Genomic DNA, 16,409 nt, shown 5'->3' on the forward strand with positions numbered 1-16,409 from the left:
GGCAATGATTTCATAACGAAAACAGCAGTAGAGTAAGAATGTGGGAGAGAGAGAGAGAGAGAGATAGAGAGAGAGAAAGGGGATAGGAACAGACTTAATATCCCCTCTCATAGCTCTAGACATCTAAAGCAACAACACTGCCATCTGACTCCAATATGCCACCCCCCCCCCCCCCCACACACACACACTCCCCTTCCTCTCTCGTACGTGTTCTGACTACAACTGTGCAGGTGACGGGGCTCCCTCATTCAATGCCACGGAGCTCTGACTGTGCTGTATGTTGCGCAGGGGCTGCTCTCTCTCTCTCTCTCTCTCTCTCTCTCTCTCTCTCTCTCTCTCTCTCTCTCTCTCTCTGACAGCCTGAGACGGTGTCTCCAGAGACACGCAGACAGAGCGGAGAGAGGGGACACAGCTGTCTGGGGTCAGCGGCGGTCACCGCTGGGAGACAGCGACCCCGGGTGAGGGAGAGAGGGGTCTGGGCCTGGGAGAACAGCTGAAGAACACGGACAGGGAACGCACGGGAGTCAAGGAAAGATAGGAGAACTGTATACATTTGCAGGCTTTCGGACATTATATAATGTCCACAGGAGCGGCATCTGGAGCGGGACGGGCGATTTATAGGACTGGATGCAGCACAGGGCCAACAAAGGGGTCATTTCACTACAAGATGAATGCCGAGACAGACCGTTCCCATATATATTGTGGGAGTCGAAGGGGAAAATGCTTGCGACTCCGTTGCACAATTATTCACAATCATAAAATCGCTTTGAAAGTGCTCCCTGTAGCACCGAGAAGCTGTTAAAAACATGTACATTTGCCAAAACAATTGTAATGGCGCATAGCTATAGTATCTCACTCGTAAACTTAAAAAAAAAAAAAAAAAAAATGGTATTGATTTAATTTGGAGAGCCTAGTATATAGTTACACGGCAAACCACCGACACCACTTTCTAAATCTACACTTTGCATTCCGCACGGCCGTCGACCTTCTTCGTCCTCGCCTCGCCGCGATCTATGGTGCCGTGTGAAAGAACGTCCTCTGAAAAGACACAACACAATCAGAGGGCTCGATTACAGTACCCTGAAATCAGAATCAATAAGCCCCTAGCGGGACGCCTTCACGACTCCCGTCACACAGTGTGGCATCCGAACGCAGAGGGGGTACAAACCCTGGCAGCTCGACCGAGGAGACGTCTTTAAAAGAAGAGTCTTCCCTTCTTCTCCCTGGTCAGGGAAATAGGCCATGTTTCCGGAGCGCTTCCCTGCGAGTCATTCACACACCGCAGTGTGAGGGACACAGAGAGGCCCAATAACAGAAGAAGAAGAGAGTCCTCCAGGGATCCACAGAGCTCCCTCTTTGTTTTTCCATCTTCTGATCGGTGGCAGGAGGTTTCCACACTCGAATCGAGATTAGCGCGTTTATTCGGAGCAAAGGATGCTTCTTCTAAATATCCGTTGTCTCTCTTCTTCGCGGCTCGGGTTTTGAAACCTGCGCGGGCCGGAGAGGACGGCCTTTTTTCGGCTGACAGTTCTAGGCCAGTTAGGTCTCGGCTCTGTCATTCTCGCTCAAGGGGGGGGGGTGTTTATCTCATAACAAAGCAACTAACCACATGATTAAGTCTGCGTACTGAAGGACACAGAGGAATGAATAATAAATAGCGTCTGAACACTTCTTAAAAAGCTCCCTAAAGGTCTTCAATGGTGAAAACCAACACCTTCTGGCAGCTTTCTTTGCAAGTCTGAGGACTCTATTTATCATTTATTCATCTGTGTTTGTCAGTTCTGCACCTGCTACAGCTGGATTGTGCGGGTCTCTCTTCCAATTTTTGAGGACATATCACTTAAGTATAACTGCTGTCTGCCTGGACTGTGTAACCCTCTCTTACTCACTCACTCTCTCTCTATCTCTCATTCCCTCTCCCTCTCTCTCCTCTTTCTCTCTCTCTCTCCCTCTCTCTTCCCTTCTTTCTCTCGCTCCCTCTGCCAAATTTCCCTCGGGATGAATAAAGCATTTCTCTCTCTCTCTCTCTCTCTCTCTCTCTCTCTCTCTCTCTCTCTCTCTCTCTCTCTCTCTCTCTCTCTCTCTCTCCGCTTCTCTTTTTCTCTCTGTCTCATAAACGCTCATTCACCTACACACAAAGGAACACATCGCCTTACACACGTACCCGCAAGCATCCAGTAAACAACTACACAAACACATTCACTTGAACGACCACAGGCCTTCCCACGAGCATACAGTGATCTACACGTTGAATGACAGAGGAGAGTGTATTAGCAGCCCAGACGGATGCCTGGAGCTCGATCCTCCCATCAGTAGTACCTCCAATGGGAACCTGCTGACAAACCTGTAGCCATACATCACGCTGTTGCCATCGATCCGTTGGCTCTTTGATGAATGTCCTTTTAAGACCCTTGGGCTTTATAAAGATTAGCACCCCTGCCTCCTTCCCTCATCGACCAGAGGGGGCCATTTGTTACTGTACCGCCATTACAAAGACAGGAGGGAATAGCTTTCCTTTACAAATCACGTCGACTATGACCATTAAGGCGTCATCGGCCCACATTTACACAAGAGCGGAGAGTGGAGAAATGTTCTAAAAATATTGTTAAATGCTCCAGAAAGTAAACAGCAGAGAGACATAATTCACCAGAATTCTCCCCGTGTTTGTCCGTAGGGGGTTCTCCAGAAACGGGGGAGCTGGGTTTTTGTTTTTGTCTGATGAAAAACAAACAAACTGGAAAAAGAAAATCGAGAGGAGCGAGAGGTCTAGTGTTTTTCCATAATGCATTGCAATTCCCCTTCCCCCCCTGAGAATACAGTAACGAGAAGGGCTTTGAAAGGCCCTTGGATATCCTCACTAGCTTCCTCCATCAATTTCCCCAAAGGTGAGGCGTGGCTTATTGTGCAGCGTGATGGCAATGCAAACAAGCGATTGTTTAAGAGAATAAATATCCAACAGTTCATTTGTTCCTTTGGTTCATTAGACAACAGCCAAAGCTAGTTAGCATTAGCAACCAAAATAAACCATTCCGACAGAGACCGTGAGAATTACTATGTCTCGATTGTGCAACAAAGGGCCAGTATAGCCCAGGTTTATTGACAGTATGTAGTCTGTATTTGTATGCTAAGATTCCGAGTGACAAGCCCCGGCCTTACTCACTCTGGTGAGAGCAGACACGTAATATCAACACAGCTGGCACTGTCTTCTCTCTGATTGGCTAGTTCTCAGAGTGTCACCTCCCCATGGTATTAATCTGGCAAAGACTTCCGTTTCAATTCCATGTTACAAGTTTCACGTGTGCTAAAATACTGTAGGAATTCACACGTTGAACAGATAGACCCCTAAAAATGCACTTTGAGTCACAGAGACGTCAGCGATACATATCCGCAACACAGAAGTTGTATGCGTTGAGATTTCCAATTAGGAACTCAATACATATCCCATGTTGTTGATACTGCCACTCACAAGTGACAAACCTTTGTGTTTGCATATTATAATGGGAGCACATAATCTCCACAATAAACATCTGCACAATATAAATTTGCTGGTTAAGGACCTTTCAAATACTTTTTTTTAGCACACAACACAAACCCTCTCTGATTTGTGATTCTAAGCGTCTAAGTGTCGACATCAGAATGGGTTTATACCTTTTACAGCCAGATGTTGATAAACTGTGTACAAATGTGTGTGTGTGTGTGTGTGTGTGTGTGTGTACGCGTAATGTCTGTGTGTGTACTCGCGCGTGCACGCATGTTTGTGTGTGTGTGTGTGTAGGTGTGTGTGTGTGTGTGTGTGTGTGTGTGTGTGTGTGTGTGTGTGTGTGTGTGTGTGTGTGTGTGTGTGTGTATGAAGTATCGATGAAGCTATGTGCATTCCTACAACAGAGTGCCCAGGGCTCTAGTCACTCCCGCTTTCCTATTCAGCGTCTGGGGCCAAAGAATGCACTTTCCTCTACTGGACAATGTCATTATAATGAGGCGAACCACCATTGTTACGGTCCATACCGCCGACCATCTGCTCCGCTCATAGCAGTGTCATAAACGAGGTCTCTTAAGTCGGGCTGTAAAATATGAGCTGGGAATTATGTTCCTCATGTGCCGGACCCCGTGCCAGCTTTGTCCTTTTATACGACGCGATCGCCCCCGCGGTTGTTATCAGTACCGCGTATCCCAATTCAAACCATGTGGTCGCTAACTGATTTGCGCTGACCGCGACAACTAAATAAAACCGACATTGACACCGGCTTTGGTCCGGCTTCGGCCGTGATATCCAGCTTTAACGGGGGGACGTGGCATGTCAAGAGCCATGTGGTTAAAACATACCTCTATTAAAAATAGATGGTAAAAACACACTGCATGTGTGTGTGCGCGTGTATATATATAATAATGACGACTGCCTTTGAGGAGAATGAAAGGCACAATGGTGTGTTGACATCCTCTGCTGTTGAAGTTATCAACCCCCCTGAAGGGGCCCGGATGCCGGGATGGAGTCACATGTAGGATTTCCAAAACACAACAGCGAGGTATGACCGTCAATCAATCGCTGGTGCACGTCACGTTGTGGCGCTCGTGCCGAGAGCGAGAGGGACCACACGTTAGCGGAGGGTCAGCGGATGCATGGAAGTGGCGGTGGAGTTTTTCCAGACCGTACACTTGGTGCAGTATACCATCATGCACAACCGAGGTCATGTGAGAGAGGTGCAACTTGAGCCTAACATGGCATCTACCCAAATCCCACCAGCTGCCCCCCCGAGGGCCACATCACGCCAGGCCAAATATTTCCCCTCAGCAAAACAGAAACAATGATCTGGCAAGCTTCCTAATTTTAACTGGGTCCCGCCAAGTGACCAGGATATAATAGGCCTTTAAAATAAGAGGCCTTGTGCTCTTGGACATTCTCTAGACACCGGGTTGGGCGGGAGCCCTCAAAACACCTGTGGCCTTCACTCTCGTTTATTTCATCTGAAGCCTGAGCAATGCCACCCTGCGGGCCAGAACATTGGGGTCTTCGCTCTCGTTTAGATTGTCTAAGACCTGAGCAATGCCACCCCGTGGGCCAGAACACTGCCGTCTCGCACGATCAGTTTGCAGGGAGTGCTAAATGCGGTGACACCAGAGTTGCACTGTCTGGGTGAAACACACATACAGAATGGACACTTCTTATTATGGGCCGTGCAAGGCTCAAAGGATTTCCTCAAAGCTCCAACTATGATGCCGTCTTTCAAGAGTGTAAAACCATAACGTGGCTGTTGTAATGTTTCAATTATGTCCAGAGGGGAAACAGCAAGCATTCTTAAATTCAAGATGTTTAACGGCAATGTTCACAGGGCAGCTTTTTTTTTAGAATCTCCTAAATTTAATATGTTTTTTTTAACACTACTAATGAGCATTCCATTGGCAAGTGAAGAGCATTGAATATTTGCAGTAAACATAGATAGCCAATGACATCAACATAATGATGTGTTATATGAGATCTAAAGCCACATGGACTTCAGTGTTCATTAACTCTATAACGATCATGTGGTCAAAAAGAAATGTGCACAAACAAACAAACAAACAAACAAATAACGTCTTACCTGCCCCTGCATTGGTCATCTTACTGAACATCTACAAGAGAAAAGAAAAAGCAAAAATATTAGTGATTGCCATAGCTAATATAGCCTGATTCCATGGAGGGTGCTACAAATACTTGATTAAAGTGATTGATTAAGTGATTAAAATATTCATCATTGGCTGGTGGGTAGATAACGATAAACAAGGAACCATGAACAGCAGGTAATCTGAGCCATGACTGTGTTAATGTAACTGAAGCACTGGCTTATAGACACAATACAATACAATACAATACAATACAATACAATACAATACAATACAATACAATACAATACAATACAATACAACCAAACAAGATGGAGATTTGTTTTTGGCTAAACCAGGGACATAAAAATACACAACAACACAATGAAAACATTTAAAGCATTTAAGAATATAATAAGTAAGAGTAAGACAAGTCAAGTCAGGGAGTGTTGTTCCACAGGGTGGAAAGGAATCCCAACCTGAGCATGACATGAGAGCAAAATAGCCGCCGTGTGAATGATGGTCAATTGTGGGCTCGTGAAGCCCATTGAGACATGTGATGTGTGGTCTATTCAAATAAACATGATGTGACATGAGTAAAGTAGACCAGCTTTGCCTACAAAAAATAGTGCATGTGCTATACTGTATACTGTACTGTGCGTGTAGTGCAGACAACAGTGCATGTGCTGTATGCTGTATGGACATTTCATCTAGAATTAATTGCACTTGAAATAAACTACTTCCAAAATACATCTAATAGGCAAACTACACCAGCATGGTGGCTGGTAGGCCTCTAGCTGGTGGCTGGTAGCCCTCTAGCTGGTGGCTGGTAGCCCTCAGCTGGGTAAGGAAAGGTGTAGTTGCTCTGCAAAACTGGGAAAACCCTTCAACCTTACATAACTCTACAGATCCAGCTGGAGAAACGTGGCTACATCTTAAATTGATGGACTGTTCATTCATTTCCTTGGTAATAAAATTATCACCTAATGACAAGGTACCTGTCAACAGGATTGACCTAGTGCACAAGTGATTCTACTAGTTTGAAATGAAGGCATGCTTATAATAGTTTGAAATAAGCATGCCATCAAGCCTAAGTGGATATTGAGGTGATACCTTCGTTGAAATGAGGTTGCTCTATTTACAGTAAGTCTCTAGGCTGCAGAGCTTTAATGTAGTATAGAGAGATGTTCAGTCTGACTTAGTGCAAGATCTGTGAAACTATCAGGGTGATGTGTAGAATGACATTGGGTTTGACTTTAGTAATGTGAGAAATAGAATAGGGACCAGAATAGCGCCACATGAGGCAAGATGACTCAGAACTTCACAGGCCTCCTTGCTATTGTACGACATATTTGTCAAGTTTGGTGGAAATCGGACACTGTCGTTCAGGGATATAATTAATTAATGTCTCCTTGAACCCTTGATCGCTGCTGTTTTATCATTTCTTTCACACTTATCATTGTGAAGATAAGAACAAGTGATATAGCAGGAATACAAAGTCCAGCTCTGTAAACAAAAACAATGGCAGGGCCATTGAACACAGAGGATAAACACCTTGATAAACGCCTGAACAGAGGTCTTTGAATTCTCTATTAATTTCATAGGTATGGGGTGACCCCAGAGACCACGGGACTGAAACTCTTTTCCAGATCTGCACCAATTGGAATCCTTTCCTCTGGTCCATCTCTCTCTCTGTGTCTCCCCTGTGCCTCCACTGGACTGATTTATACCCTTGTTTGTTTGCCCTGCTTTCCTACAGTATGTCCCTCCTCACAGACACAAAACAACACCTTCTCCCAGCCTTCCTACATGGAAAATAAGAATTAAATGTATTCCTTCATTAATTAGCTTATTTAGCTACTTAACAATAGGAAATCTAACATTAACTATTTGAGATGCTGATAAGTTCCCAATTTTGAGTTGGTTTATGTAACATAGTTCCCATTTTCAATAACTGAGCTCTTATCCCAGTAATGGAACAAGCTTTGATTGATTGATTGAAAACTTTATTAACAGATTGCAGAATGGGTACAGTACAGTACAGCTCAATACATACAATTGTTAAGGGGATGCAGACCAGAGAAAGACTTTCGTCTTGTTTACATCAGGGTCCCCCATTTTCAATTCATCGTAACATATATGACATACATGACATACAGATAGACAGTACTGCTACATCTATACATTTATGACATACCAGATTTGCAAATACAGTACTGTTTGTGATACAGAAAGAGTCCAGAAGAAAAAGTATATACATTTGACGTAGAAACTGTACATCGGAGGAGGTTGGGTAGGTGGTGGGGGGGGGGGGGGGGGGGGGGGGGGGGGAGGTTGGGGGGGAGTGGGGGGGGGGGGAGGTTGGGTAGGAGGGGTGGGTGGGGGACACTGTACAACTGTACAAACAAAACTGTACATTGATACATACAGCTGGGATATGCTGGCTGTGTAGCGAAGCACGTTCGCTGCATATTCCATTTCCTGTTGGTTTCCGTGGTCTGCGTTACAACTTCCTTTCCATGGTAATAGTTTGGGATATTCTTCAATGGGGATTTGTAGATGTATTTATTTGTTTTATCTTGAATAAGACCTTAAAGGAAGGCGCCAACATTATGGGAAATGCACTTACCGTCTGGAAGTGGATGAATGGAAGCGGTTATGGACCGGCTAGCATAGCTGTTGGCCAAAAACACCTCTCCCGGTGTTTTAAGGTAGGCTGGTGGTCCATATCCGCTTCCATTCATTTGTGCTAAGCTAGGCTAGCTTGCAGCCGGATAACTTTCTACTGAACGCACAGAGAGAAAATTGGTATCTATCTTCTTGTCTGACTCTAGAGAACACGGTAAGCACATTTCCCATAATGTTGGTGTGTTCCTTTAACAGGGTTCATGATGAGCTTTTATCCAGAATATTTTGTTGGATGTAAACGCATCACTGACCTACGGCATGTGGTTGCCATTTTACTGTGATACCAAAGACCTGATGCCAAAGACTTGTATTTATCTTATATACTCTCGTATATCACGTTATCAGGCCAATCACATGGAAAACCATGTTACATCACAAGGAAAACAAAATGCAAGAGCAGAACAAGATGACAGGAATAGAAATAACAGAATGCATTTCTCAAAGAGCAGATACATAAAAGATAATGCATAACAGTAACATTAAAGTACCCATATGAAAATGAACTATAGTAAAACCTGTATATCTGTTTTAATTGAAATTTTTATACACACCATGGAGATTTACCACAGACATATTATTATTGTAAATAGTAAATGGACTGTAATTATGTAGCGCTTTTATCCAAAGCGCTTTACAATTTATGCCTCACATTCACCCGTTCACACACCGACGGCGGAGGCAACCATGCAAGGTGCCAGCCTGCTCATCGGGATCAGTTAGGGGTTAAGTGGCTTGCTCAAGGACACTTCGACACGGTGCAGGGAGGAGCGGGAATCGAACCAGGAACCTTCCGATTATCAGATGACTGCCCTATCTCCTGAGCCACTGCCACTGTAGTATTCCTGAGGTTTTTTCATACACACTGTAGATTATTTTGTAGGTTTTTTCATACACACTGTAGATTTATTACATAAATACTGTAGTGATCAACCAGTTCTGTAATGGAATATTACAGAGATCTATGGTAAATCACTATATTATCCCTATAGGAGTATGTATTGTTTTTAATTTGTCTGTATGCCATGTGAATGTTCTGAGTGTATTAATGCAAGTCTGTAACTGTATTCTTACGTGGTATGGACCCCAGGAAGAGCAATTAGCACTGCTGTGGCTAATGGGGATCCAAATAAACTTAAACTTTAGTTTAGCTATAGAATCATTATGTTTCTATAGTGATTCACTATTTCTTTAAACCCTCCTCCACAGGAATACCACAGTTGTACTAGTTTCTCGTATGGGTCTAACAGTAGCCCTACATAGTGATCTAGACGTGTGGGGCCTCAGGAAGCCATGAGGTGCAGCCACTGATGCTGTTACCAAAGTATTCCTGCTTATTGACTGTGAGATTTGGCACAGCCGGGTAGAATTTCATTACATATTTGGACACTTCAGTCACAGCGTTCAAAGGCAGGGTTTGATGTACAGACATAACATACAGGTCACTGGAGGTTGGGGGGGATAGCTTCTCTCTCACACCGTCCGTCCCGCACTGCTGTCGTTCTAGTGAAGGACGGCTGATCAGGCCTATATGAGGGGAGGGAAAAGGGGAACGCTTTCTTGGGCTCAGCTGCTGTGGGGGGGGGGGGGTCCATGGAGGCCAGCAATAAATATATGTTTAAAGGAACACGCCAACATTATGGGAAATGCACTTACCATCTCCTCCAGAGCCAGACAAGATGATAGATACCGATTTCTTCTCTTGGCTGGATTTGAACCCAAGATGTTGAAGATCACGTGGTATGCGTCCTATCATGGTGAGCCACCAGGGTGCCCCAAGCTTATGGCAAATGAATGGAAGCGGATATGGACCACTAGCCTAGCTTAAAAGCCCATAGGTGTTTTTTGCCAACAGCTAGGCTAGCTGGCCCATATCCGCTTCCATTCATTTGTGCTACGCTAGGCTAGCTTGCAGCCAGATAGCTTTCCACTGGATGCAAAAGAGAGGAAATTGGTATCTATCGTCTTCTATATTATATTAGTTAAGCACACTTGGGCAGAGCGTATTCTTTGGACCCTTTTCAGGGGCCCAGCCATTCCTGTGTTTCTGCCCGGGGGCTGATATAACACTGTGAAGGATATGGCGCCGTCTAAAAGTGACACTTTTTGTAGCAGACCTTCCAACTCGGTCCCCACAGGCCAGCGTGTGTCTGACCCACTTTCAGAAATAAAATCCTGAAAATTAGCCCTCTCAAATGGAGACACTGGGCCCCAGCGGAGAAGAGACGGGTCTTTTTGACAGGGTTTCAAAGACTTCGAAAATATCCCTCTCCCTTGACAGCCGAGAGAAAGTGTTCCATCCAAGTCCTGCCCCACTTTAACACACACACACACACACACACACACACACACACACACACACACACACGCGCGCGCGCGCGCACACGCACACACACACACACACTGCCATCTCTCCGTCCCGGTCAGACGGGGGACACATGTCAAAGGTTTTGCGGGTCACAAAAAGTGACAGCCACCATGGAGGCTGGAGCACAGTCCCTTTCAGGTATGTTGTCAGTGAGAACATTTCCCTCTTGCTTACATCAACAAGGACATGTTTATATGGAGTGACAGGGTCTGTGTTGGTGAATGATAGCTGCTCTCCCTCCCCGAGAGTCAACAGGGCAGCTGGAGCGACTGGTCAGACTGGGAGACGGAGCTGGGCGTCCTCCGCTGCGCCAGCGTCTGTCAACACGATTTGAAGTTAGGAATCCTTAAGTCAAATAGTCTCCATTCAATGCCAATTAAGCACGGTAAACAAGCCGGCGGTGGCCCAACCAAACCTCGTTCTTGGGTTGAGCCTGTGTTGAATGGATAGTGAGGTCAAACAGACGATCGTTTTCTTTTTGTTTTGTTAGTCTTTAACTACAGCGAGCGCGGACTGAATTAGACGTAACCACCACACCGACTTCTAGCTTCTGAAAGTAAACACGTAACTAAAACAAAGAAGAATATACGTTAAAAAGGATGTGACGCTCCGTGCTGAGTAGACTAACTAGCGGCTGGGCTTGCAGCCAGGAGAGCCCCTGAGTCACTTCCTGTGGGCGTATGGACCAAGGCTTCACCATTATCCATAACTCATGACTATGAAGTAGAACTGATAGGATTGAGCCCATTTCATAGATGCTGTTCAGACATCATTTGTTCACTTCTTTGTCAATTAGCCCAAATATCGGTCATCAGGGCTTTTGGTAGACTAGGACTTTTTCACACGATTCATATTTTATGCTTGCTTTTTCGTTTGTTATTTCTCAGAACATTATGAGCACATTCATGTCACAATAAAGTCCACATCAATCCATTATGCTGCTTTGGTCTTGATTTGAAAAGTTCACCGTGCACAATTGCATTCTTTTGCAGGACAATAATGGGGAATGCATTTTGCACACGTTTTGTTTTTCAACAGACTGGTGTTGTCTGTCTGGTGTCAATACAGTCTTACTACTATTAGCTCACTAAGAGTTTCTCTAGACAAGGACAGCACTATATACGGTCCTACAACCTAAGAGACAAGGACCAGGACCAGATGTGGTCAGGAGCTACAGTAGACTTCATCCATCTCCTTCACTTGATTAAAACACCTCAGCAGGAAAACATTCCTCTAGTCTATTATATTTAGTTGAACTTGTCATGTCTTTAGTGTTTTGTAGTCATTTTGGATATAGGGTTCATTATGGGTTTTACTATGTCCTTCGTTCCATTGGGGGAAGGGAATGCACACACACACACACACGCGCACACACACACACACACACACACACACACACACACACACACACACACACACATTGCTGCACTCTTTGATAGAACGAGCGTGTTAAGGTAGTCGCTGGGGCTAGACAGACCAGTGTGAGATTTTGTACTCCAATACCGATTTTGATTATTATTTGGGAGCTTAATTTCCAATAATTGATACTGTATAACTGCTGATATAAATACCCCCCAAAAAGATTTAGTTGGAAAAAATGTATACATTCTTTTAAAATTGTATTTGAGCAAAACTGTTGCTTCAACCTGAAACAAATACAATTACTTCTGTCTCACACAAAAGACACTTTCGCTTAAAATAAAAACAATGTTATAGATAACATTTCTCTCATACAAAGATAGAGAACAGGCATCTTTGATTCAAAACAAAACACAAAGCACTGTTTTAAGCCAGTGAATCCTGTTGGTGCTTTATCTGTGCCACCTTTGCTTATGATAGCGGTACATCACGGGAAAGGCTCATATCTTCTTTGTCTGATTAAGTTAAATCAGACATTAAGCACCCCCCACAGCCCAAATGGAATGATAAAAAAAAAGTTAAATATCTTTTAAATCTTTTTTTGCATTCGACTGAGAGATTGGCAGTCGACTACGGCTCCTTTCAATCGATTAGTCGACTATTCAACTAGTCGAGGTCAACCCTAGTCAACTAGTCGAGGTCAGCCCTAGTCAACTAGTCGAGGTTAGCCCTAGTCAACTAGTCGAGGTCAGCCCTAGTCAACTAGTAGAGGTCAGCCCTAGTCAACTAGTCGAGGTCAGACCTATTCAACTAGTCGAGGTCAGCCCTAGTCAACTAGTCGAGGTCAGACCTATTCAACTAGTCGAGGTCAGCCCTAGTCAACTAGTCGATGTCGGCCCTATTCAACTAGTCAAGGTCGGCCCTAGTCAACTAGTCGAGGTCAGCCCTAGTCAACTAGTCAAGGTCGGCCCTAGTCAACTAGTCGAGGTCAGCCCTAGTCAACTAGTAGAGGTCAGCCCTATTCAACTAGTAGAGGTCAGCCCTAGTCGTCGGTCTGGTTTTGAAGCCTCAGACCCCTATAGGGCACACATGGAATGCAGTAGGAGAGATGCAGCGCTTTGCTCGTGTTCAGACACAAAGGAATCCGGCAACACTGTGTGCCGTGGTACATGCCAATAAAACACACATACCTCACAAATGCAGTGCAGGTGGAGGTAGAGCAGTGCTGTGTGTTGTTGATGAGGCACAGAATGAAGAGGATTGCGAGTACATCTAGGCGACAGAGAACCCATGCTGTTTTATGTAGTTCATCGCTACACTCTAAAAGCAACAAAGGCACACACACACAATAAAAACGTGTTGTCATTCTGCTGGCGGGAGGCGCTTGTATATGTTAAGTGATTCGCTAAAGTCGAAGAAATGAGCCATATTGTTTCTGGGCAGAATTCCAGCTTTGTCCGGCCTGAAGGGTGGTGACAGATTAACACATTACTCCATACTGCAAGACTTTCAGGTGTGCAAGAGCATCACACACACACACCCCCCCCCCGGATGGACACGGATGGAAGTTTTTTTTGGCGGAATGCTATTGTAGACGTTGTGTATCGTGATCTAACGCGCCAATCAATCGAAACACTGTCAAATTAAACTAAGACCATTCCAAATGGTTTCGTAGTGCAACAGGGGTGTGCTGACACTCAAAATGATAATACAAAAACAATAATTCCAAAACATTATTTCTATTTTGTGCTTGACTGGTTCTGCTTAGACTGGTGGGTAAAGTTAAACAGGCTCATCTACTCTTTTGCCCCTCATCACAGACAGCCATTATGGCCTGGTGGGACCATGATCGGTTCATCTTCAAGGGATAATTTGGATTTTGTCAAATGTTTTACATAAAGTGGTATGAAATACTCGCCCATGGCACCTCGACTCTCCAATATTTCATAACCAACAACTACTTGTTGGGCATAAACCCATTAACAACCCTCAGTGGGAAAGGAAAGGAGTTCACACTCTGGGGGATATTTATGATAAAAACTGCCTTTTGCGCGTTTCAGGACTTAGGAGAATTTTATGACCTCCCCGGTGTATCCTTTTTCCTCTACTTACAACTAAGGTCTGCGCTTAAGGCACATGGGGTTCCGTGGGCTCAAACACTACATCCACACCCCTTTATTAAGCTTATCAGAGACAGAACAACCACTAGAGGGTTTGTCTCAGATTTCTATACACTCTTAATCAAATCAACATATAAAAATCTATCACTAGATATAGACTGGCGAGGAGACATCCCAGAATTAGACCCTGAGTTAGACTGAGATGATATTTGGACTAATGTTACATTAGCTTCTCGTAACCCTAATCACCAGCAAATATATTATGAATTAAATTATATGCATAGGACGTATCTCACACCTAGGAAGCTGTACGCTATGGGGTTGGTGGCCGACTCTCAGTGCACTTTGTGCGCTCTGAGGGCCACTGGCACGTTTTGGGAAAGCCACCGGTAGCTCGTTTTTGGAAATATATAACAACTAAACTTTCAAACATATGTAACTTGACAATTCCACTGACAGCAACAACACTACTCCTAAATGTTATATCACTACTACCTGCCTCCATACAGCAGAAAATAATCATTCTGGCGGGCGTTACAGCGGCCAAGAAACTGATAGCCATGTGGTGGAAACAACCTGAGAAAGTCACAATGATTAATTGGTCTCTGACACTATTGGATATCATTTATATGGAGATCTCTACTGCACGTGTGATTGGGGTTGGACAACCCAGCATTGAACTATGGGTCTCAGCGGCCGAGAAAGTTAATGCCATGATCTAGCAGTTGAAGCGGGGTCGGGATGTTGGTCTTGAGGGGTCCTGGGGTAGGGGTGGTGGGCGGGTGGGAGTGGGGGAAGACATTTATTTTGTGGTGTCTGTGATAGTACTGTCCTGTGATGTCTTGTGTGTTATTGTTGTTACTGTATTGTGTTGTGTTTTGTTATATGTAAAATGAAAAATGGAAGAAAAGAATATACTTGCCAGTAGTGTAACTGATGCATAGCCATTAGCTGACTTACTGAGACCCATGGTTCAAGTTCTGGACGTGTTCCGAGCGAACCCGGCGGCCTCAGACAGACAGCACACGGGGTCCGATAAGAAAAAGGTTTTAATCCACACCACAATATGCAAACAAAAGTTCTAACCATCCACAACAGAATAACGTCAGCCTTCAATGTTTGATTTTTCTATTTTCTTTCTTGAAGAGCTTTGCATTGGTCTGACAGAAGAATCATACATTGGAAATACAAATACAGACTGATGTATTCTGTTGTGGATGATTAAAACTTTGCATACTGTGGCGCATGGATTCAAATGTTTTTTGTTCAAGAACCCCGTGCGCTTCCCCGTGTGTAACCCTGTGTGTCTGAAGCGTGGTCCAAGAACTTTGACCACAGGTTTCAATAGGTCAGCTAACGGCTACTGGCTATGCATCGATTTGCACTTACTGGCAAGTATTTCATACCACTTGTATGTAAAAAAAAAATCTGATCGTATTATGTTAATTTACAAAACATTCCTCACTCAAGTACAAAATATTCCCCACCCCTCCCCCCCCCACTCACTCGCATGACAGGCAGCATTACAGTTCACACATTTGGTCCGTTTATTCTTAGACTCCATGGACAGTGGTCTCAATCTGCATCACATTCTCGCTCCCCATTGCCAGAAGTTTCAAACCGACTCTAAGGCTGTTGTGTAAGAGAGGGAGGGTGCTGGGGGGGGGGGGGTCCTCTCTGGCCGCGCCATGTCACTGACCTCTCCTCGTCTGTCAGTGTTTTGTCACACACATCACCCGGTGTAAAGACTGCAGCTTGACCTTTTATCAGGCAGATCAGGGAGCTTCATGAGCCATCCTAGCCTGGTGGTTAGATCCACATTAGGCAAGGGACATCCTACTCTGCGCAACTTGTCCCAGCCGGGGACCCCGTCTGTGAAACCTATGGTCAGAATAGTCATTCTCTCACTATGCTGTTAAATTAAACGATTCCTCATTCAGCTGGGGACCCCTTGGAGTCCCATGAAGGATCCCTTGCAGGTCGCAAGGCCCCACTTTGGGAACCACTGCTCTGGCCCACTAACCTGTCCTCTGGAATTGAGAGGGCCAAAAGATTTTTGACCCCACGAATATAAATCTACTACGCTCTGGTTTGCAGACGTTCAGTTCCGTTGGGGGCGGATGAATTTCTGATGATATGTCTGACATGAACTCAATTACATTTGAAACATGTTATTATCTCAGCCCTGCAGGACTGCTAATGTTAACTTTGTGTGAACGGGGATTTCACACCTTTTTAAAGGGAGTGTTAAGAGCTGGTCTAATTGTAGGGCATTAATCAGGTCAAGTCAAGTCAAGTCA

General features: G+C 44.6%; 1 protein-coding gene across 2 annotated transcripts in view; it reads right to left on the reverse strand.

Annotated features, from left to right (window-relative positions):
- Positions 1–16,409, reverse strand: part of stard13b (StAR related lipid transfer domain containing 13b) — a 126,567-nt gene that overhangs the window by 66,751 nt on the left and 43,407 nt on the right. For both annotated transcript variants that reach the window (XM_084322950.1, XM_084322949.1), the window contains exon 4: positions 5,577–5,607. In XM_084322950.1, coding sequence (XP_084179076.1) covers positions 5,577–5,607 — 31 coding nt within the window. The remainder of the gene's footprint in view (positions 1–5,576; positions 5,608–16,409) is intronic.

The sequence above is a fragment of the Notolepis coatsorum genome (genome assembly GCF_963971535.1).
Source record: "Notolepis coatsorum genome assembly, chromosome: 1".
NCBI lineage: Eukaryota > Metazoa > Chordata > Actinopteri > Aulopiformes > Paralepididae > Notolepis > Notolepis coatsorum.